We start from the raw sequence: 23,621 nt of genomic DNA, 5'->3' as shown, positions 1-23,621 counted from the left end.
AGTTGACTTACACCTTCTAGAGCACGTTGGGTGGCACGGGATACATGCGGACGTGCATTGTCCTGTTGGAACAGCAAGTTCCCTTGCCGGTCTAGGAATGGTAGAACGATGGGTTCGATACGGTTTGGATGTACCGTGCACTATTCAGTGTCCCCTCGACGATCACCAGTGGTGTACGGCCAGTGTAGGAGATCGCTCCCCACACCATGATGCCGGGTGTTGGCCCTGTGTGCCTCGGTCGTATGCAGTCCTGATTGTGGCGCTCACCTGCACGGCGCCAAACACGCATACGACCATCATCGGCACCAAGGCAGAAGCGACTCTCATCGCTGAAGACGACACGTCTCCATTCGTCCCTCCATTCACGCCTGTCGCGACACCACTGGAGGCGGGCTGCACGATGTTGGGGCGTGAGCGGAAGACGGCCTAACGGTGTGCGGGACCGTAGCCCAGCTTCATGGAGACGGTTGCGAATGGTCCTCGCCGATACCCCAGGAGCAACAGTGTCCCTAATTTGCTGGGAAGTGGCGGTGCGGTCCCCTACGGCACTGCGTAGGATCCTACGGTCTTGGCGTGCATCCGTGCGTCGCTGCGGTCCGGTACCAGGTCGACGGGCACGTGCACCTTCCGCCGACCACTGGCGACAACATCGATGTACTGTGGAGACCTTACGCCCCACGTGTTGAGCAATTCGGCGGTACGTCCACCCGGCCTCCCGCATGCCCACTATACGCCCTCGCTCAAAGTCCGTCAACTGCACATACGGTTCACGTCCACGCTGTCGTGGCATGCTACCAGTGTTAAAGACTGCGATGGAGCTCCGTATGCCACGGCAAACTGGCTGACACTGACGGCGGCGGTGCACAAATGCTGCGCAGCTAGCGCCATTCGACGGCCAACACCGCGGTTCCTGGTGTGTCCGCTGTGCCGTGCGTGTGATCATTGCTTGTACAGCCCTCTCGCAGTGTCCGGAGCAAGTATGGTGGGTCTGACACACCGGTGTCAATGTGTTCTTTTTTCCATTTCCAGGAGTGTATTTCGTTTCAAAGACGGACAAACAAGCTATTAAGCAGGTCATAAGGTTTCGGGTCATCAGTGTATACCCAGTTTTCAACTTCAATACTTATTGTGTTAAGCTTTTAAAAGTAAAATTATACCTCCTTATGACAACATTTTAAATTTTTTGATGCAATCAATAATTATACGGGATAGTGGAAGGTCAGACATTGGTTGGCCCTGGAAGCAGATAGATAGGCAACCTGCAACTGGTTTCGGGTGCTTGGTCACAGTCATTTTTGCACGAGTGGGTCGGGTCTGAGCTGCCTCTCTGATGACGCCGTGAGCAGCGGTCAGCCGGTGTTGGGCGAGTCGCCGGTGCCTCAGCCGTGGGTGGCCTGTGCGCAGGTGAGGGCGCTGTGCCCGCGGCTGCAGCAGTCGTCGCGGACGCTGCAGTACCTGCTGTACCTGACGCGCGCCCTGCCGCTGCTGCGGGACTTCCACGACAGGCTGCACGGCCTGCAGGTGCTCGACCAGCCCGACCAGGAACCGGCGCCAGGTGCGTAAGTTCAAAAATGGCTCTGAGCACTATGGGACTTAACTGCTGTGGTCATCAGTCCCCTAGAACTTAGAACTACTTAAACCTAACTAACCTAAGGACATCACACACATCCATGCCCGAGGCAGGATTCGAATCTGCGACCGTAGCGGTCGCGCGGTTCCAGACTGAAGCGTCTAGAACCGCTCGGCCACGCTGGCCGGCGGTCCATAAGTCCACTGTCCGACTCCAGTCGCCATCGAGGGCTGACTGGGTGCATTCCTCCATTCTTGCCGATTCTATTTTTCATATTTCCCCACAATTTTTCTCTTTTGTAATGAGGGCACTTTGGCTGGTGGACTTAACTCTGCAGCTGTACATCTCAGGGAGAGGATTAGGATGTGTCTATCTGTTTACATCAAACTACGTTGAGCCGTGTCACTCGAGCTCTGTTTCTTAATAACAATTTAATAATAATTCTTTTCTTAAAAGATATCATAGTCGCCGTTGATTGTACAAAATATTTATTATTACGATTGCAATTTCGGCCTTATGGCCTTTTTCAAGTAACACTGCAAAAGTTACCTAAACACAAAAAATACGAAAGTGAAGCACAGGGCTTATACAGGGTGTTACAAAAAGGTACGGCCAAACTTTCAGGAAACATTCCTCACACACAAAGAAAGAAAATATGTTACGTGGACATGTGTCCGGAAACGCTTACTTTCCATGTAGATGCTCATTTTATTACTTCTCTTCAAATCACATTAATCATGGAATGGAAACATACAGCAACAGAACGTACCAGCGTGACTTCAAACACTTTGCTACAGGAAATGTTCAAAACGTCCTCCGCTAGCGAGGATACATGCATCCACCCTCCGTCGCATGGAATCCCTGATGCGCTGATGCAGCCCTGGAGAATGGCGTATTGTATCACAGCCGTCCACAATACGAGCACGAAGAGTCTCTACATTTGGTACCGCGGTTGCGTAGACAAGAGCTTTCAAATGCCCCCATAAATGAAAGTCAAGAGGGTTGAGGTCAGGAGAGCGTGGAGGCCATGGAATTGGTCCGCCTCTACCAATCCATCGGTCACCGAATCTGTTGTTGAGAAGCGTACGAACACTTCGACTGAAATGTGGAGGAGCTCCATCGTGAATGAACCACATGTTGTGTCGTACTTGTAAAGGCACATGTTCTAGCAGCACAGGTAGAGTATCCCGTATGAAATCATGATAACGTGTTCCATTGAGCGTAGGTGGACGAAACTAAAATGAGCTCTAACATGGAAATTAAGCATTTCCGGACACATGTCCACATAACACCTTTTCTTTATTTGTGTGTGAGGAATGTTTCCTGAAAGTTTGGCCGTACCTTTTTGTAACACCCTGCATACATAATTAAGCAAACATTTCATTAACATAATCCCACCCTGACATTTTTTATAGACAAGCGTATAAACGAGGTTAAAAAAATTACGTGGATACTTCAAAATTATATTTCTAACTGTGTAACGTCATACCCGCCACCACTTGCAGTGTATCTATTTTATTTTATGTATTTTAAGATCGCCAATTTTTATGCGATGTATCTGACCAGTCATGTCTTAAATCATAAGGAACAAATTTTATCAGTAATCGTGGCGTATTTTACTGTAAAGAAATGTTTATGGTCTGTAACGAGGGAAGAAAATCATACTCCAATATATTTTATTTTTGTATATTTTATAAATGAAATGTAGTCTCGACATTTCATTATGTCCGAAGAATGTAAGTTATTGTATCAGTCTACTTCAACAGTCATTCACAGAACTGTACAGCTATTTTAGACACTTATCGAAAACATTTTAACCAATTATGATGGAATAGTACACATAGTTACTTAGTCGTGTTTGCTATAATAGTACCTGGTTGAAGGATGCATCCTGTATCTGTGCGGAGGCATTGTGATGGGTTGTTCCAATTTGTGGTGCTGCACATTGGTTTGCTGGCGAACGTTTTACGCCATTCATATTCGTAAAATGTAAACATTTTTTTTCTTTATTGTAATTTTAATCACCTCATACAAGGCGGGCTGGCAGCAGCATATTACGCTGCTCTTCAGCCTTGAGTGGTACAATAATATGACATATAGGTGGCACAGACAATACAATGAAAATGGCGGGCAAAAAATGTAGATACAAAAAACAATAAGCATGAAGCCATTCACGCTGGAGAAGAAAAAACACTAACACTTGTTGACACGGCACACATAACACGGATGACTGCGACGGCACACGTGAACAGTGGTGGCGTGACGGCGAAAGAACACTAAACACAAAACGAAGGCACACACACGAGACACTGATGGCGATGATCTCTGGCGCGCGAATGTTCACTGAGCGTGGGCGAGTCCGGGGACCTGCCAAAAGAGGAGGAGGAGGAAGGGAAGTGGGAGAGCGAGAGGGGAGAGCAGAGATGCCAGGGGCAGGGGAGTGAGGGGGAGGGTGGAAGGGGAAGCCCGGGGGAAGAGGGGTGGAGGGATGGGGATGGGGAAAAAGGAAAGAGAAGGGAGGGAGGGTGCCCAAAGGAAAAGACACAGGAAGTGGGGGGGGAGGATCAAAGTTGATAGGAGGGGTAGATGGAGAGGAGGAGGATATCATCAGGGAGGGGGAGCTGGCGGAAGCCACCTTGGGAGAGGGTAAGGAGGGTGGAGAGATGGAGACTGGGTGGGACATAGGAATACAGGTGCGGCAGTGAGGGGGGGTGGGAGAGGATGGGTGAGACAAACGGGTGAGGAGGATCGAGTTTGCGGGAGGTGTACAGGATCCTTTCAAGGAAAAGAAGGAGGTGGGGGAAGAGAATGAGATCGTACAGGATCCGCGTGGGGGAGGGGAGATGGATGCGATAGGCGAGGCGGAGAGCATGGCGGGGGGGCGGAGATCCATGCCGGATGGGCGTAACAAAGGATAGGGCGGATGAGGGATTTATAGGTGTGGAGGGTGGTGGAGGGGTCCAGACCCCACGTACGGCAGGAAAGGAGCTTGAGGAGACGGAGTCGGGAGCGTGCCTTGGCTTGGATTGTCCGGAGATGGGGGGTCCAGGAGAGGCGATGGTCGAGGGTGACGCCAAGGTACTTAAGGGTGGGAGTGAGGGCGATAGGACGGCCATAGATGGTGAGATAGAATAAAATGTAAACATAAACAAAGTATTATATATCAGAGCTCTATCTTCATCTCATTTACGAGCACTTAAGTCAATGTGAGAGCTTATTAACCGATAACACATCTATTATCCTCTGTTAGGTTATAAATAAATATTCCCATCCTATACTACTGCCCCTACAATCATAGCACTATTTAAAAAGCTGTATGATGTCGACAGATGAAAAGACTTTACGATATAAAGCTGATAAGTTGTATCCTTGATGTGCACTATCTTTGCTACGTGCACAGGCAGTATCTTCAGTAAATGTATTTACGCGCCAACGGACATAGCTCCACACGTTGTCAGTGCACCTGACCTTGTATGTGTGATAGACTATTAGAAAGATGGTAACAGTTCAGTACATATTTAACAACATATTATGATGTAATAAGTGTCGTACTCATCGGATCTTGTGGGACTCTCACAGTCAAATGGCTGCATTTTGACGACGACATGTACTCATATCAGACAGTCTTATATTCTGACTGAATGCAAATGATGTACATTTTTCAACAATTTTTATAATTGCGCTACTATCTTAATGAAATGTTTGCTTAATTTTGTATATACACCCTGTGCTTCACTTTTGTATTTTTTGTGTTTAGGTAACTTTTGCAGTGTTATTTGAAAATGGCCATAAGGCCCAAATTGCAATCGTAATAATAAATATTTTATACAGTCAACGGCTACTATGATGTGTTTTAAGAAATATTTTATGGCTGTGAATCCCAACCATGAGAAGTTAATAATAATTCGTTCGAGGGGGACCACACCCTGGCAGATATCTAAATACTTTCATTCCTCCATATTTCCTACAAATTTCAAAATTCGTTTTATTTTTCTCCATATATCACAATCTCACGTATTTTTCCACAATGTTTCTCATTATAACCGGGACACTTGAATAGGTGGAGTTCACTCTCAAGCTGTAGGATAGAGAGAGGTTGTAGGCTCTGTCTGTTTGTTAATAGCAAATTAATGTTCTTTCGTCAAGCCACATCACTTGGGTTGTAAACTATGACTGTTTGTTAATAACATAATAACAATTTCTGTATTTCATCATTTTCCTCATTCGAAACACTAGTAGAGGCCACACCCAGGCAGATAGCTAAAAATACTCTCATTATTTCATATTTTCCACAATATTACTTGTTGTTTACATTTTTCTTATTTTTTTCCACATTTTACACAATTTTACGTACACTACTGACCATTAAAATTGCTACACCACGAAGATGACGTGCTACAGACGCGAAATTTAACCGACAGGAAGAAGATGCTGTGATATGCAAATGATTAGCTATTCTGAGCATTCACAGAAGGTTGGCGCCAGTGGCGACACCTACAACCTGCTGGCATGAGGAAAGTTTCCAACCGATTTCTCATACACAAACAGCAGTTGACCGGCGTTGCCTGGAGGAAAGTTGTTGTGATGCATCGTGTAAGGATGCGTACCATCACGTTTCCGACTTCGATAAAGGTCGGATTGTAGCCTATCGCGATCGTGGTTTATCGTATCGCGACATTGCTGCTCGCGTTGGTCGAGATCCAATGACTGTTAGCAGAATATGGAATCGGTGGGTTCAGGAGGGTAATACGGAACGCCGTGCTGGATCCCAACGGCCTCGTATCACTAGCAGTCGAGATGACAGGCATCTTATCCGCATGGCGGTAACGGATCGTGCAGCCACGTCTCGATCCCTGAGTCAACAGACGGGGACGTTTGCAAGACAACAACAATGTCTGCACGAAGAGTTCGACGACGTTTGCAGCGGCATGGACTATCAGCTCGGAGACCATGGCTGCGGTTACACATGACGCTGCATCACAGACAGGAGCGCCTGCGATGTTGTACTCAACGACGAACCTGGGTGCACGAATTTCAAAACGTAATTTTTTCGGATAAATTCAAGTTCTGTTTACAGCATCATGATAGTCGCATCCGTGTTTGGCGACATCGTGGTGAACGCCCAGTGGAAGCGTGTATTGCCGGCCGGAGTGGCCGAGCGGTTAAAGGCGCTACAGTCTGGAACCGCACGACCGCTACGGTCGCAGGTTCGAATCCTGCCTCGGGCATGGATGTGTGTGATGTCCTTAGGTTAGTTAGGTTTAAGTAGTTCTAAGTTCTAGGGGACTTATGACCACAGCAGTTGAGTCCCATACTGCTCAGAGCCATTTGAACCATTTTTTTTTTAAGCGTGTATTCGTCATCGCCATACTGGCGTATTACCCGGCGTGATGGTATGGGGTGCCATTGGTTACACGTCTCGGTAACCTCTTGTTAGCAATGACGGCACTTTGAACAATGCACGTTCCATTTCAGACGTGTTACGACCCGTCGCTCTACCCTTCATTCGATACCTGCGAAACCCTACATTTCAGGAGGATAATGCACGGCTGCATGTTGCAGGTCCTGTACGGGCCTTTCTGTATACAGAAAACGTTACACTGCTGCCTGGCCAGCACATTCTCCAGATCTCTCACCAACTGAAAACGTCTGGTCAATGGTGGCCGAGCAACTGGCTCGTCACAATACGCCAGTCACTACTCTTGATGAACTGTGGTATCGTGTTGAAGCTGCATGGGCAGCTGTACCTGACTTAATGCCCAGGCGTATCAAGGCCGTTATTACGGCCAGATGTGGTTGTTCTGGGTACTGATTTCTCAGGATCTGTGCACCCAAATTGCGTGAAAATGTAATCACATGTCAGTTCTAGTATAATATATTTGTCCAATGAACACCCGTTTATCATCTGCATTTCTTCTGGGTGTAGCAATTTTAATGGCCAATAGTGTATCTAAACAAGCCCAAATGAGTGCTCACACACACACGGTTTGAGATCCTTCATCTAGTAGTATTTGAAGATATGCGTCGTGCAAATCAATTTTTGAACAGTAGCGACCAGCGCCTAATCTGTCCATGAGATTCTCTGGGTGTGGCAATGGATAAATATCAATTACAGTTTGTGGGGTGACTGTAGACTAAAAGTCAGCACAAGGGCGAAAGCCACCGGACGGTTTGGGGAGCAAAACCAGTGGACTTGCCTACTGACTAATTTGTATGGACGCAATAGCTCTGCTGTCTTGCAGATCCTTAAGTGCAGCAGCCACTTTGTCCCGTAATCCAACGGGAACAAGTCCGGCCCGTCAAAATTTCGGTTGAGCATAGTAATATGTGTCACAAAATTGTTGGCCTTACCTAAACCTTCTGAAAGGAGTTCAGGGAATTCTTTCAGGAAGCTAGCTACACTGCATTTGGCATTGAATGCAGTCACTGAAAACACATTGTCCTGAATTTGAAAGCCAAACAAATCTAAAGAACCAAGTCCAAATATTTTCTCACAATCGCGTGATTGTAGCACATCTAACTTGTGTGAGACTGGTTCTGATCTGTTTTCCAACCACAGTCGGGCAAGGACGCTCCGTGAATGTTTTAGGAATTTGGTGTTGAACCTACGGCCTTCAAGATAGGAAGATACCATCTCACGCATACAGAGTTCAGAAGAGTGCAGCAGTACAGACAGTGATGTAATCAGACAGTGATGTCAGTGTCGGTTCCACTACACTCCCTGTAAAGGAAACGTTGTAGCTAACAGAAATTAGTGTACAAGTTCAGGCGTAACTACATGCAGCAAAAATGAAAATCATAGATTTTCGTAATTAAGGTTTATTTTTACTCTAAGTATGACTTCATGATATAGCGATGTTAGCAAAATTACATACAGGATGGTAAAATGTTGATACTGGGTGTCCACAACTGTGAAGCGAAATTCCTAACTATTATAAGGTTTTTTAATCGTAAGATGGTTGATGACCATGCAAAAATACAAACAAATTAAATGCAATTGGGGTCAGAGATGTCAACTACGCTAAAATGCACAATGAAAATACCGAAAATTGAATGGGTTCGTTAAAGACTAATGAAAAAGGCGTACACCGTTAAAATAATTCCATAACTTAAGAGTATAAATCGCTCTACAGTGGCTGATCAATTGTTTTCGTTAGATCGGATATCTCGCGTTTCTGCTTTAGTTGAGCCGAACAATCGTGAATATGTTTAACTACAGATAATGGTCGAATGTAGAAACATCAGGAGCGACGGAGATGACCACAGTTCTGAGTGTCAATTGAATGTCACTTGCTGGCATAGCGCGAACACGTGTGTTTACCTTTCGTCGTCGGCAGCAGTGGCTGCTGTTGGCACGAGCTCCTGTTAAACACCAGTCGGATACATTTCCTACATCTTCGATGAAGCCAGGACTCCTAGTTATTCCCTAGCTAAGTTAATTGGCATGGTACATTTAATTTGACTGGAATAGCGCGTACGTCATTGCCCTCTAATCGCTCGCAAGCGTTAACTGTCAGTGTTCAGTGCGATTCTCTATAGTAGGAGACTTTGCAGTTTAAGTACTTATGAACAGAGACGAGCATGTGAACTACTGTTCACATAATGACGCTCACAATCGCCTCAGTGCGGCGCGAGTCACCTTCCTCAAACACTCGATGATTTGCTGCAAGAGAAGAAGCGAATTACTCTGTTTCCAATTTGCCTATATCAAAACTGTTGGTCACACGTTTTCTTTCTGGCCAATCAGAGTGCTCGTACTTGTTATAACTGTACACATTCGAGTTTTTGTAGCCTATCACAGGTGTCTTTTTTTTTGTAGGGCAGAGTTTAACTTCTGCAACGTAATACTGAGATAAAGAGCTTTTTCTTTCACGGACGTTCTAACAGAGGTGGCTACAGTGAGTGACCAGCGTTCTGAGTTGGGCTTCTCCTGATGTTTATCTGGCATCTCCCGCTATCTTCCTGTATAAATTCTTTCTGAAGGGTCGGCTGCTTTTGCTGGCGGGCTACACTGTGGCTCCGGCGTCTCGTTGTGTCTGCTAGGTGTCCCTCTGCGAAAGTTTCAGCTGGACACGGGACGGGCATTCCATGGTAAGAATTCTCCTTCCCACACAACTGCGTCACATAGCTCGGGTCTGGGAAATTACTTGCGTGCAATTACTAGTGTGAGTGATAGTGTTTTATATTCGTGAAATGTCGGTTTGTTTATTCGTTTTGCCTGTCAATAAAATTTGTGCATTTTCATATAACTGTGTCGTGTTACATACCTAGTTAGGCGGGATTGTTTCAGGAATTCAGTTTAAAGTGTGTTATTTGTTTGACACCTTACACTCAGTGAAAGTCACAGTTCGTGTATGCGAGCCGAGCGAGACATGGTAGCCAATTTACATTTTCTTAAAATGGGAGTGTCTTGTCCATCATAAGCTGTCAGATGCATGCTATGCAAAAACAGACATAATGTCTGCGGGGATACCGCAATCACTTTCTATATAATGTTAACTATAATCCGTCTTGATTGCAAAATGTTTATTCACATGACCGGTTTCGGTTCCTATAGAACCATCTTCAGATCTGAAATGACAATGATACTGATCTACTATTTCACAAATGCAAGCCTATTTCGTCCTATCTGATCAACATCAAATGTCACATTAATGGGACGCAGCATGTGAAGGTTGCTGAGTGTGGACGGATTACTCCTGTAACCGAAATTGCAGGTACGTTCTGGTACATTTGATGTTGATAAGATACGACGAAATAGGCTTGCATTTGTGAATTAGTAGATTAGTACCATTGTCATTTCAGATCTGAAGATGGTTCTAGAGGAACCGAAACCGGTCATGTGAATAAACATTTTGCAATCAAGACAGATTATAATTAATGTTGTGGCGTAACAAGACAGCCACGCCACTCGGAAATAGCCGAAAGGCACGCGTTAACTCACGCAGGCTAGTAGATAGGTCTGAAACAGGATACGTAATGAATGCTATAAAGAAAAGTACGTAGCTCCTGGAATACTTAACTTTAATCCATCCTTGTGGTACATTGCTCTTGACGATACAAGTGAGACTCTGTAGATACATGCTATTTAATAATAATGGCGCCTTGCTAGGTCGGAGCCATTGACTTAGCTGAAGGCTATTCTAACTATCTGCTCTGCAAATGAGCGAGGCTTCGTCAGTGTGCATCGCTAGCTACGTCGTCCGTACAACTGGGGCGAGTGCTAGTAAGTCTCTCGAGACCTGCCGTGTGGTGGCGCTCGGTCTGCGATCACTGACAGTGGCGACACGCGGGTCCGACATGTACTAATGGACCGCGGCCGATTTAAAGCTACCACCTAGCAAGTGTGGTGTCTGGCGGTGACACCACAATTAACATTAGATGCATACTAGTTTTAGACAGTTCATATGTGTTACGATTCAGCAATGTAACAGAGACACCTGTGTCCAACTGAAATGTCAGTTGTTTTCCATAAAGAAGCAAGTGAACAAAAAGTTTGTCGCACTGGCGTAACACTGAAGAAACTGTTCCGTCGCTAGTTTTGCTAATGCCTACAGCAGGCTTTGAATACACTGCACTGATTACATGGGCCTTGTGACTAGATTTTTGTGAGTGGGCGGAATTCTTATGTTTGTTGTGTTGCAAATAAACGGATTGTATGTGACCTTTCTTGCCACAAGCGTAACGCGGTGCTTCTCTGGACAGTCAGTCTTGGCATTTGTGCCACGAAGAGCACCGAGGGCGCGACTTAATTCTGTTCAGTGATGTAGCCACGTGTTTAGAGAACTGTTTACATGGCATGGGATGCGTGTGCTTTTGCTGCCTACCGTGCCGGTCGTGAGTACGGCATGACTCAACCCGACAAATTGGCGGTTGCTGGTTGTTTTGGGGGAAGAGACCAAACTGCGAGGTCATCGGTCTCATCGGTTAAGGGATGGACGGGGAAGGAGGTCGGCCGTGCCCTTTCAAAGGAACCATCCTGGCATTTGCCTGGAGCGATTTAGGGAAATCACGGAAAACCTAAATCAGGATGGCCGGACACGGGATTGAACCGTCATCCTCCCGAATGCGAGTCCAGTGTGCTAACCACTGCGCCCCCTCGCCCGGTCAGACACCGGAATCATACAGATCTAGAATTTGCACTACATGACAAAATGATGGATCTGACTGTTTCGAAATCTGTTCTCTAAGGCTGACATCAGTTACATTGTACACAATCGCATCAGGCAACATAACATCTGATTATAAAGCACCACAAGTACATTTGAATTTGCATGTCCACGTCACACCCTGAAAATCTGTTACCAACTCGCAATAAGTCTGTTCCAACCTTTCCTTGCAACGAAAGAATTGGTACTTAGCTGCCACCATATTCAATTGTTGGTCATAATACAGGGTGTTTCAAAAATGACCGGTATATTTGAAACGGCAATAAAAACTAAACGAGCAGCGATAGAAATACACCGTTTGTTGCAATATCCTTGGGACAACAGTACATTTTCAGGCAGACAAACTTTCGAAATTACAGTAGTTACAATTTTCAACAACAGATGGCGCTGCGGTCTGTGAAAGTCTATAGTACGATATTTTCCACATATCCACCATGCGTAGCAATAATATGGCGTAGTCTCTGAATGAAATTACCCGAAACCTTTGACAACGTGTCTGGCGGAATGGCTCCACATGCAGATGAGATGTAGTGCTTCAGCTGTTCAATTGTTTCTGGATTCTGGCGGTACACCTGGTCTTTCAAGTGTCCCCACAGAAAGAAGTCACAGGGGTTCATGTGTGGCGAATAGGGAGGCCAATCCACGCCGCCTCCTGTATGTTTCGGATAGCCCAAAGCAATCACACGATCATCGAAATATTCATTCAGGAAATTAAAGACGTCGGCCGTGCGATGTGGCCGGGCACCATCTTGCATAAACCACGAGGTGTTCGCAGTGTCGTCTAAGGCAGTTTGTACCGCCACAAATTCACGAGGAATGTCCAGATAGCGTGATGCAGTAATCGTTTCGGATCTGAAAAATGGGCCCATGATTCCTTTGGAAGAAATGGCGGCCCAGACCAGTACTTTTTGAGGATGCAGGGACGATGGGACTGCAACATGGGGCTTTTCGGTTCCCCATATGCGCCAGTTCTGTTTATTGACGAAGCCGTCCAGGTAAAAATAAGCTTCGTCAGTAAACCAAATGCTGCCCACATGCATATCGCCGTCATCAATCCTTTGCACTATATCGTTAGCGAATGTCTCTCGTGCAGCAATGGTAGCGGCGCTGAGGGGTTGCCGCGTTTGAATTTTGTATGGATAGAGGTGTAAACTCTGGCGCATGAGACGATACGTGGACGTTGGCGTCATTTGGACTGCAGCTGCAACACGGCGAACGGAAACCCGAGGCCGCTGTTTGGATCATCTGCTGCACTAGCTGCGCGTTGCCCTCTGTGGTTGCCGTACACGGTCGCCCTACCTTTCCAGCACGTTCATCCGTCACGTTCCCAGTCCGTTGAAATTTTTCAAACAGATCCTTTATTGTATCGCTTTTCGGTCCTTTGGTTACATTAAACCTCCGTTGAAAACTTCGTCTTGTTGCAACAACACTGTGTTCTAGGCGGTGGAATTCCAACACCAGAAAAATCCTCTGTTCTAAGGAATAAACCATGTTGTCTACAGCACACTTGCACGTTGTGAACAGCACACGCTTACAGCAGAAAGACGACGTACAGAATGGCGCATCCACAGACTGCGTTGTCTTCTATATCTTTCACATCACTTGTAGCGCCATCTGTTGTTGAAAATTGTAACTACTGTAATTTCGAAAGTTTGTCCGCCTGAAAATGTACTGTTGTCCCAAGCATATTGCAACAAACGGTGTATTTCTATCGCTGCTCGTTTAGTTTTTATTGCCGTTTCAAATATACCGGTCATTTTTGAAACACCCTGTAGATAGTTAGAGAACCTACAGTCTGATGACAGGAAAGCTCACTCCAAGTGGCGTTAGGGAACACTTTCTGAATGAGGCGAAAGACCCCAATTCCTACAGTTGACAAAAAGGAATGTGGTTTCACAGTTCCTGGTACTTTGTGAGCAATGATGTGGGCTTCATACTGTTGCTTGAGCCATTCTTCTTCTTTTTCGTTAAAGTGGCAAAAAGGCGTTATGGCACTAATAAGGGGAGTCCACGACGTTTGGAACGCGGATTTACTGCAAACTTCGTACACTCGTAGTACTGAATGTGCACAACAAAATATGTAAGCAGTAGCGCGTACTTCTCAAGCGTTATTGAGAAAATCGCAAAGATAATTTCGGTCGTCAAGTATATACCTGTGCGTGGCCATTGTTACCATGAAGCGGCGGCAGCCGAGTGGTTAGCGTTCAAGCCACGTAATCACTGGATCGAGTCCCGCTCGTCTGTTTTCTTTTTTTTTATTTTCAACACAGTCATTTTCTTTACTATTTATATTACGATTGATATAATGGGGAAAATACGTGTAAACGGATGAACTTTTATTAAATTTACAATGTTATTTGGCAGTCTGTTAATTTTTATTATCACAAAGAATATAATATTCCTAACTATCGACTAGTAAACGACCAAACGCATAAAGTGGTACTGAAAATGTATGCTTGTCCGTGATTTGAGAAATCCCTTATACCTGGAAGGAGCCCGAAACGACTTGTTACCTCCAAGTTTCGACCGGCACATACGGCTTTCGAAAGATGTACAATTAATCGTCGTTTCGACATTACGAGTACAAGTTGCAGGATTGCATTTTTCGTAAAAACACGGAAAACATAAAGTTAAACGGCACCAGCTGCATTGAATAAATGCTATGTTTCCGCATGCGCAAGGTCTTTTGAAGTTTTCTGTGGAAAAACAAACCTTGTTAACATTTTTAAAACCTCTATTTCAGACGATAATTTGTAAGCAAACCATGCATAACGCAGTATTTCCTTAAAAATCGGCGCTGATAATTGGTTATGCAGTATCGAGTGTATTTTAATATCGTCTTCCGAGAAGCAATTTCTCGTTCTCTTTCGATTAAATAAGAAAACTGTTTTGAAGTCACGGTCAAGCATACATTTTCCGTATCACTTTATGCGTTTGGTCGTTTACTAGTCGATAGTTATGAATATTATATTATTTGTGATAATAAAAATTAGTAGACTGCCAAATAACATTGTAAATTTAATAAAAGTTCATCCAATTACACGTATTTTTCCCATTATATTGATTGTAATATAAATAGTAAAGAAAATGGGTGTGTTGAAAATAAAAAAAACTGACGAACGGAACTCGATCCAGCGGCTTGAACGCCAACCACTATTTTTTTTTTTAATTTTGTTCTTTATTGTTCGTTGAATTTGTTCAGGGTGGACGTCCGATGACACCCGTTCAGTCTGTTCGTTGATCCGTTCACTCAGTTTTCTTATTAGAAAAGGTAGCTAACGCTCTGACCGAACACGCTGAGCTACCATTCCAGCACCACTCGGCTGCCGCCGCTCCATGGTAAAAATGGCCACGCACAGGTATATACTTGACGACCGAAATTACCTTGCGATTTTCTCAGTAACGCTTGAGAAGTACGCGCTACTGCTTACACATTTTGTTGTCCTAGTGGAGTACTACGAGTGTACAAAGTTTGCAGTAAATCCGCGTTCCAAACGTTGTGGCCTCCCCTTGTAAGAGCTACAGAAGGAGACTGACGACCCCAGATGTTAAGTCCGATGGTGCTCAGAGCCATTTGCACCATTTGTGAGCTACAGTTGTTGCACGTTGCCAACGGCCATACCATGTTGAATGTTGTTGTTGCATGTTGGTCGGTTGGGCGCACTGCATTGGTAGCCTGGTTTGCCAGTAACTGCTGAACCATGGTCAGAAGGGTTGCAATCTGCTGTGCCTGAAACTGAAACATTTGTGTTGGCTGTGTTGCATCTAGCTTGTTGCTGAGGCGTCCGAGCAGGGATTTGGAGATGTGAGTTGCTCATTTTAGAATACGCAGATGCAATAAACAGACAATGCAAGCAATAAAAAGAAGCAGACAAGGAAAGAAGATTTCTGCAACGCCCACCTGAAAACAGTGAATAGAAAAAACACTATAAGAGTTGGTGTTAAAACATGTAAACACACCCCTCCAAAGAAAAGACAAAGTAGATTTAAGGTGCCGCAAAACAAAAAAGCCCACTACAAAACAAAACAGAGACAATCGATGGTAGCAGGCGGCTTGGGGTTCGAACATTGAAAGGTTGTCGCTGTGTTATTCAGACATCTTCGTTGCTATTTTAGTACTTCACCTCGTCGCCATTGTTGTTGTGTCTAAGAATCCTGCATACTCGGTTCATTAGACAAACAATCAAACATCTCGAATTAATGAGTTTTATTACAAAAAGACAGTTACAATTATTTAACTTTGGTGGATGTGTAGCAAGCAAAGGGCGATATACAAAATAATCAGTCTTCTTCAGAATAGACAAACACAAGTCTGTGCTACATAGAGCTTGCTAAGGATGGAGGCTACGATGCGTCACTAACGAAGTGGCTAACGTTCAAGCTGCTATCGAAGTGGGCGGCCACCAGTCGGGCGCGGCGCTTTTGTCCTCTGTGCTGCTGCTGTGGCGTTGTCATCTTGGAAGGAGGTCACTCAGCAGGCGATTGGCTGGCCCTAATCGCAGCCATCTCTTGTCTGTCGTTCCCGACTGACGTGCCGACGCTGACTTTACGCCGTAACAGATACCAGCTGCCTGATTTTGCCTTCCTTATAATGCACTCCGTCATCAGGCCACAAGTGGCCCATCGGGACCATCCGACCGCCGTGTCACCCTCAGATCTGAGGATGCGGATAGGAGGGGCCTGTGGTAAGCACACCGCACTCCCGGTCGTTAAGATGGTTTTCTTTGACCGGAGCCGCTACTATTCGGTCGAGTAGCTCCTCAGTTGGCATCATGAGGCTGAGTGCACCCCGAAAAATGGCAACAGCGCATGGCGGCCCGGATGGTCACCCATCCAATGGCCGGCCACGCCCGACAGCGCTTAACTTCGGTGATCTGACGGGAACCGGTGTATCGACTGCGACAAGGCCGTTGCCATGCCTTCCTTAGCACCTTTAAAATTTATGTCATACAAACACATTTGTCCTTTTCTATGCTGATAGAGAAGCAGTCAATGGCAATGGGAAAGAGGTGCAAAAGTAATAAGTAGTGGAGTGTAGTAGAGGTTGTGGTACAGAAAGAGCAGAGGAGACAATGGCGGTGTTGGAGAAAGAGAGGGACACAGTGGCAGTGGAACATAGTGGACAGTGACAGAACAGAGCTAGTAAAGGAGTGGATGAGACAGTACCAGGTGAGGCGTGGCGGTAGGTGTGAGGGGGGTAGAGGCAGAGAAGAAGGAGAAAGTGGAAGTGGATGTGAGCCAGTGATAATGAGAGACAGAGTATACGAGAATGACAATGAGTATGAGAGTGACAATGAGAGGAGACAGCAGTAGCAATGAAGGAATGAGATAGTAGCAATAAAGGGAGCGAGAGGAAGCCAGTCAGATTGAGAGGAGGCGGTATTAGTAGAACAGAATGAAGACAACTGTGGCTGTGACACAGGAGACAATGACAGAGAGAGACAAAGATATTACAAAGGTGAGTTGAGCTGTATGAGTGAGTAAGAATAACAGCTGGAAAAAAAGCACTTGAATATGTTCACACATAAAAGATTTTGGGAATTTTTTTAAAGGTGTTGAGAAATGCGGCTGGTACCCCACTTTTCAGACAGGGTCTTTTAAATAAACAGGAACATCTTCGAATTTTTTATGCTGTCATAGGAGCATTTTTCTGTTGGCTAAAGAATAGAGCAACTGCTGCAAATGTTATATAATGAAATTTTCCCCGAGATATTTCAAGTCTCATCTTTATCTACAATAATAATGGAAATTTTAATTCACTTCTTCATATTCCATCTTTACAGTAGATAAAGATGAGATTTAAAATGTTGTTTTGTGTTCTTCAGTCCAGAGACTGGTTTGCTGCAGCTCTCCATGCTACTCTATCCTGTGCAAGCTCCTCCATCTCCCAGTACGTACTGCAACCTACATCCTTCTGAATCCGTGTACTGTATCCATCTCTTGGTTTCCCTCTACGATTTTTACCCTCCACGTTGCCCTCCAGTACTAAATTGGTAATCCCTTGATGCCTCCTACCAACCGATCCCTTCTGCTAGTCAAGTTGTGCCACAAATTTCTCTTCTCCCTAATTCTGTTCAAGACCTCCTCATTAGTTATGTGATCTACTCATCTAATCTTCAGCGTTCTTCTGTAGCACCACATTTCGGAAGCTTCTCTTCTCTTCTTGACTAACCTATTTACTGTCCATGTTTCACTTACATACATGGCTACACTCCGTACAAATACTTTCAGAAACGACTTCCTGACACTTAAATCTATACTCGATGTTAACAAATTTCTCTTCTTCAGAAACGCTTTTCTTGCCATTGCCAGTCTACATTTTATATCCTCTATACTTCGACCATCATCAGTTATTTTGTTCCCCAAATAGCAAAACTCACTTACTACTTTAAGCGTCTCATTTACTAATCTAATACCCTCAGCATCACCTGACTTAATTCGACTACATTCCATTATCCTCGTTTTTCTTTTGTTGATGTTCATCTTATATCCTCCTTTCAAGACATTGTCCATTCCGTTCAACTAATCTTCCAAGTCCTTTGCTGTCTCTGACAGAATTACAATGTCATCGGCGAACCTCAAAGTTTTTATTTCTTCTCCGTGGATTTTAATTCCTACTCTGAATTTTTCTTTTGTTTCCTTCACTGCTTGCTCAATATACAGATTGAATAACATCGGGGATAGGGTACAACTCTGTCTCACTCCCTTCCCAACCACTGCTTGCCTTTCATGCCCCTCGACTCTTATAACTGCCATCTGGTTTCTGTACAAATTGTAAATAGCCCTTCGCTCCCTGTATTTTACCCCTGCCACCTTTAGAATTTGAAAGAGAGTATACCGGTCAACATTGTCAAAAGCTTTCTCTATGTCTACAAATGCTAGAAATGTAGGTTTGCCTTTCCTTAATGTTTCTTCTAAGATAAGTCGCAAGGTCAGTATTGCCTCACGTGTTTCAACATTTCTACGGAATCCAAACTGACCTCCCCGTAGGTCGGCTTCTACCAGTTTTTCCGTTCGTATGTAAAGAATCTGTGTTAGTATTTTGCAGACGTGGCTTGTTAAACTGATAGTCCGGTAATTTTCACATCCGTCAACACCTGCTTTCTTTGGGATTGGAATTATTATATTCTTCTTGAAGTCTGAGGGTACTTCGCCTGTCTCATACATCTTGCTCACCAGATGGTAGAGTTTTGTCAGGGCTGGCTTTCCCAAGGCTATCAATAGATCTAATGGAATGTTGTCTACTCCTGGGGCTTGTTTCTACTTACAAGTAAGTCGAGACTTAAAATATCTCAGGGAAGATTTAATTATAAGATCTGTACGATCACCTGTGGTACAGGATTTCCCCCTTACATCCAACGCCAGTGTGCTGTTGCAATGCTGGAGAGACCCGACAATAGTCACAGTTTTGGGGCTGAAGATATGAATTGAAGTTTGTGTTGGAGAGGGAATTCGAGTTGGGTAGTGTCGTATCGGTCGCCGCACAGCAGCCGCCAACTCGGCGCGGCGTGCTACAACACGCGCGGATCACAGGGAGTACCGCTGGCGCCACACACGATGTCAGCAACTGGCGCCAGTGAACGCGTCGTCGCGGGGTTAGCGGCAGCGTACACACCACTATCGATACGTATTACCCTGGCGGCGCTGCCCTTGCCACAAGAGTGAGCAACCGTATAAGGGCGCCATCTACCGACACTCTGATTGGCCGGACCTGCGGATTTAAGCGAGCTCCCTGAGCCAGTTTAACCAGTTCAATCTTCGCCGATGACTGTGTTACTAGCCGGCTGATGGATTCACGACGACCGAACCGTACTGTGGCCTCCTTGGCTGAAACTTGCGACGCGTCGGTATCGACTGGTTGGCAGTGGTTTGGACTTGTATTCTCTACTAGAGACTCTGCTTGGCGCTACAGCCAGCGAAGTGTTGTGTAGTCGAACTTAAGTTTTGTTTTGAGTGACAGAAGGTCAAAGAAATTTGGTTATCACGGAATATATGTTGTGTCATAGTGCGGACATAACAGGTAGTTTGTGCAGCATTGTTGACCGTCGTGATCTGGTGGTGTTATGGTCAGCATCTATGTCTAGTAAGAAAGTTCGAGTATAATGACTTTTCTGGAGACTTTGTAGGAATCGGCATGGGTTTAGAAAAAGATGATCGTGTGAAACCCAGCTCGCGCTCTTCGTCCACGAGACTCAGAGGGCCATAGACATGGGTTCCCAAGTAGATGCCGTGTTTCTTTACTTCCGCAAGGCGTTCGATACAGTTCCCCACAGTCGTCTAATGGACAAAGTAAGAGAATATGGACTATCAGACCAATTGTGTGATTGGATTGAATAGTTCCTAGATAACAGAACGCAGCATGTCATTCTCAATGGAGAGAAGTCTTCCGAAGTAAGAGTGACTTCAGGTGTGCCGCAGGGGAGTGTCGTAGGACCGTTGCTATTCACAGTATACGTAAATGACCTGGTGGATGACATCGGAAGTTCACTGAGGCTTTTTGCAGATGATGCTGTGGTGTATCGAGAGGTTGTAAGAATGGAAAATTGTACTGAAATGCAGGAGGATCTGCAGCGAATTGACGCATGGTGCAGGGAATGGCAACTGAATCTCAATGTAGACAAGTGTAATGTGCTGCGAATACGTAAAAAGATAGATCCCTTATCATATAGCTACAAAATAGCAGGTTAGCAACTGGAAGCAGTTAGTTCCATAAATTATCTGGGAGTAGGCATTAGGAGTTATTTAAAATGGAATGATCATATAAAGTTGATCGTCGGTAAAACAGATGCGAGACTGAGATTCATTGGAAGAATCCTAAGGAAATGCAATCCGAAAACAAAGGAAGTATGTTACAGTACGCTTGTTCGCCCACTGCTTGAATACTGCTCAGCAGTGTGGGATCCGTACCAGATAGTGTTGATAGAAGAGATAGAGAAGATCCAACGGAGAGCAGCGTGCTTCGTTACAGGATCATTTAGTAATCGCGAAACCGTTACGGAGATGATAGGTAAACTTCAGTGGAAGACTCTGCAGGAGCGAAGCTCAGTAGCTCGGTACGGGCTTTTGTTAAAGTTTCGAGAACATACCTTCACCGAAGAGTCAAGCAGTATATTGCTCCCTCCTACGTATATCTCGCGAAGAGACCATGAGGATAAAATCAGAGAGATTAGAGCCCACACAGAAGCATACCGACAATCCTTCTTTCCACGAACAATACGAGACTGGAATAGAAGGGAGAACCGATTGAGGTACTCAGGGTATCCTCCGCCACGCACCGTCAGGTGGCTTGCGGAGTATGGATGTAGATGTAGATGTAGAAGACCTTGCTTCGAGTCCTGGCCATAGCAAAAATTTTGATTCTCTTCTCCAGCTTGCACCATTGTCGTTGCTGCAAATGTACTTGGCTATAACCGTGTCAGTCGGCCGTAGTGGATGCGAGGAGCGCCCTGCAGCTGTGCGTGCGCCCGGTGTGCGGTGCAGATGGCGCGGACTCGCTCTCGGCGCTGTACTGCGGCGGCCCTCTGTGGACGCGCCTGACGGCCGAGGTGTGCCACCACCGCTGCCGGCCTCAGCGCCTGGCCCAGCTGCTGTCTGCGCTGCCACGCAGCCTCAAACTCGGCCTCAACCTCGAGCCGGACTCTGACCTCAGCCTCAACCTGGACCAGCAGCTGGACCGCGAGCTGGGGCTGCGTCTGGCGGGTGCCACCGAGGCTGGGCTGGAGGCCCGTGGCACCAAGAGGGAGGCCTCCCCCACCAAGTAAGTCAGCTCCAGGCTGGTCCTCTGGAGCAAAGCTTCCCAGTCTGGGTGTCCTGGCACTCTGTGGTGTCGAGCAGTAGCAACAAGGGTGTCTGGAGACTAGGAAAGTCAAGATGTGAAACAAATCAAAAGCTTGCGATAAAATACACTATTGGCCATTAAAGTTGCTACACCACGAAGATGGCGTGCTACAGACGCGAAATAAACCGACACGAAGAAGATGCTGTGATATGCAAATGATTAGCTTTTCAGAGCATTCACACGAGGTTGGCGCCGGTGTCGACACCTACAATGTGCTGACACGAGGAAAGTTTCCAACCGATTTCTCATACACAAACAGCAGTTGACCGGCATTCCCTGGTGAATCGTTATTGTGATGCCTCGTGTAAGGAGGAGAAATGCGTACCATCACGTTTCCGACTTTGATAAAGGTCGGATTGTAGCCTGTCGCGATTGCGGTTTATCGTAACGCGACATTGCTGCTCGCGTTGGTCGAGACGCAATGACTGTTAGCAAAAAAATGGAACTGGTGGGTTTGGGAGGGTAATACGGAACGCCGTGCTGGCTCCCAGCGGCCTCGTATCATTAGCAGTCGAGATGACAGGCATCTTATCTGCATGGCTGTAACGGATCGTGCAGCCATGTCTCGATACCTGAGTCAACAGATGGGGACGTTTGCAAGAAACAACCATCTGCACGAACAGTTCGACGACGTTTGCAGCAGCATGGACTATCAGCTCGGGGACCATGGGTGCGATTACCCATGACGCTGCACCACAGACAGGAGCGCCTGCGATGGTGTACTCAACGACGAACCTGGGTGCACGAATGGCAAAACGTGATTTTTTCGGATGAATCCAGGTTTTGTTTCCAGCATCATGATGGTCGCATCAGTGTATGGCGACATTGCGGTGGACGCACATTGGAAGCGTGTATTCGTCATCGCCATACTGGCGTATTACCTGACGTGATGGTATAGGGTGCCATTGGTTACACGTCCTGGTCACCTCTTGTTCGCATTGACGGCACTTTGAACATTTCAGATGTGTTACGACCCGTGGCTCTACTCTTCATACGATCCCTGCGAAACCCTACATTTCAGCAGGATAACGCACCATCGCATGTTGCACATCCTGTACCGGCCTTTCTGCATACAGAAATTGTTCGACTGCTGCCCTGGCCAGCACATTCTCCAGATCTCTCGCCAATTGAAAACGTATGGTCAATGGTGGCCGAGCAACTGGCTCGTCACAATACGCCAGTCACTACGCTTGATGAACTGTGGTATCGTGTTGAAGCTGCATGGGCAGCTGTACCTGTACACGCCAACCGAGCTCTGTTTGACTCAATGCCCAGGCGTATCAAGGCCGTTATTACGATCAGAGGTGGTTGTTCTGGGTACTGATTTCTCTGGATCTATGCATCCATATTACGTGAAAATGTAATCACATGTCAGTTCTAGTATAATATATTTGTCGAATGAATACCCGCTTATCATTTGCATTTCTTCTTGGTGTAGCAATTTTAATGGCCAGTAGTGTAGTACAAAACATACTTCTTTTCATTCACTGTAACTATAGATTGCGTTTTAAACGAGTGATTGGTATGCTGAATTTCCCCATTTTGAGCATATACGAGGTGCGACAATAAAGTTGGAACCCTGCAGGCTTGCGTAGGCACAATGACCTTGGCCTATAAGTTGCTTCTAGTCCAAGCGGCACATCGATGCAACTGCTTAGTCATGAGTTGTGCTGTAATAAGTTAACAGGGAAATGGAACCCCATAATATTGCGCAACGGTATGCCATTTCTTTTTGCGTTAAATTGGGCGAAAAAGCGACGACAACTTACGGTAACCTTCAGAAGGCTTTTGGAGAGGAGGTTATGTCAAGAGCTCAAGTTTTTCGTTGGCATAAAATGTTTAGTGAAGGCAGAACGAATGTTGGAGATGAAGACCGCAGTGGACGACCTTCAACCTCACGGACGGATGTCAACTTTGCCAGGGTGCGTGAACTCGTACGATCTGATCGAAGATTGTCTGTGAAAATGATTGCAGAAGAACTGAACATCAATCGAGAAACGGTTCGTCTAATAATAACTGAAGATCTTGGTATGAGAAAGGTTTG

At 45.7% G+C, this 23,621-nt stretch overlaps 1 protein-coding gene across 1 annotated transcript in view; it reads left to right on the top strand.

Annotated features, from left to right (window-relative positions):
* LOC126252149 (uncharacterized) overlaps positions 1-23,621 on the top strand; it is a 169,979-nt gene that overhangs the window by 123,608 nt on the left and 22,750 nt on the right. Inside the window, exons 5-7 of the mRNA XM_049953017.1 lie at positions 1,405-1,555; positions 21,220-21,328; positions 21,389-21,496. Of these exons, the coding sequence (XP_049808974.1) occupies positions 1,405-1,555; positions 21,220-21,328; positions 21,389-21,496 (368 nt within the window). The remainder of the gene's footprint in view (positions 1-1,404; positions 1,556-21,219; positions 21,329-21,388; positions 21,497-23,621) is intronic.

The sequence above is a fragment of the Schistocerca nitens genome, chromosome 4 (assembly GCF_023898315.1).
Source record: "Schistocerca nitens isolate TAMUIC-IGC-003100 chromosome 4, iqSchNite1.1, whole genome shotgun sequence".
Lineage (NCBI taxonomy): Eukaryota > Metazoa > Arthropoda > Insecta > Orthoptera > Acrididae > Schistocerca > Schistocerca nitens.
The sequence above is the reverse complement of the archived record's forward strand: the minus strand, read 5'-3'. Positions and strand labels throughout refer to the sequence as shown.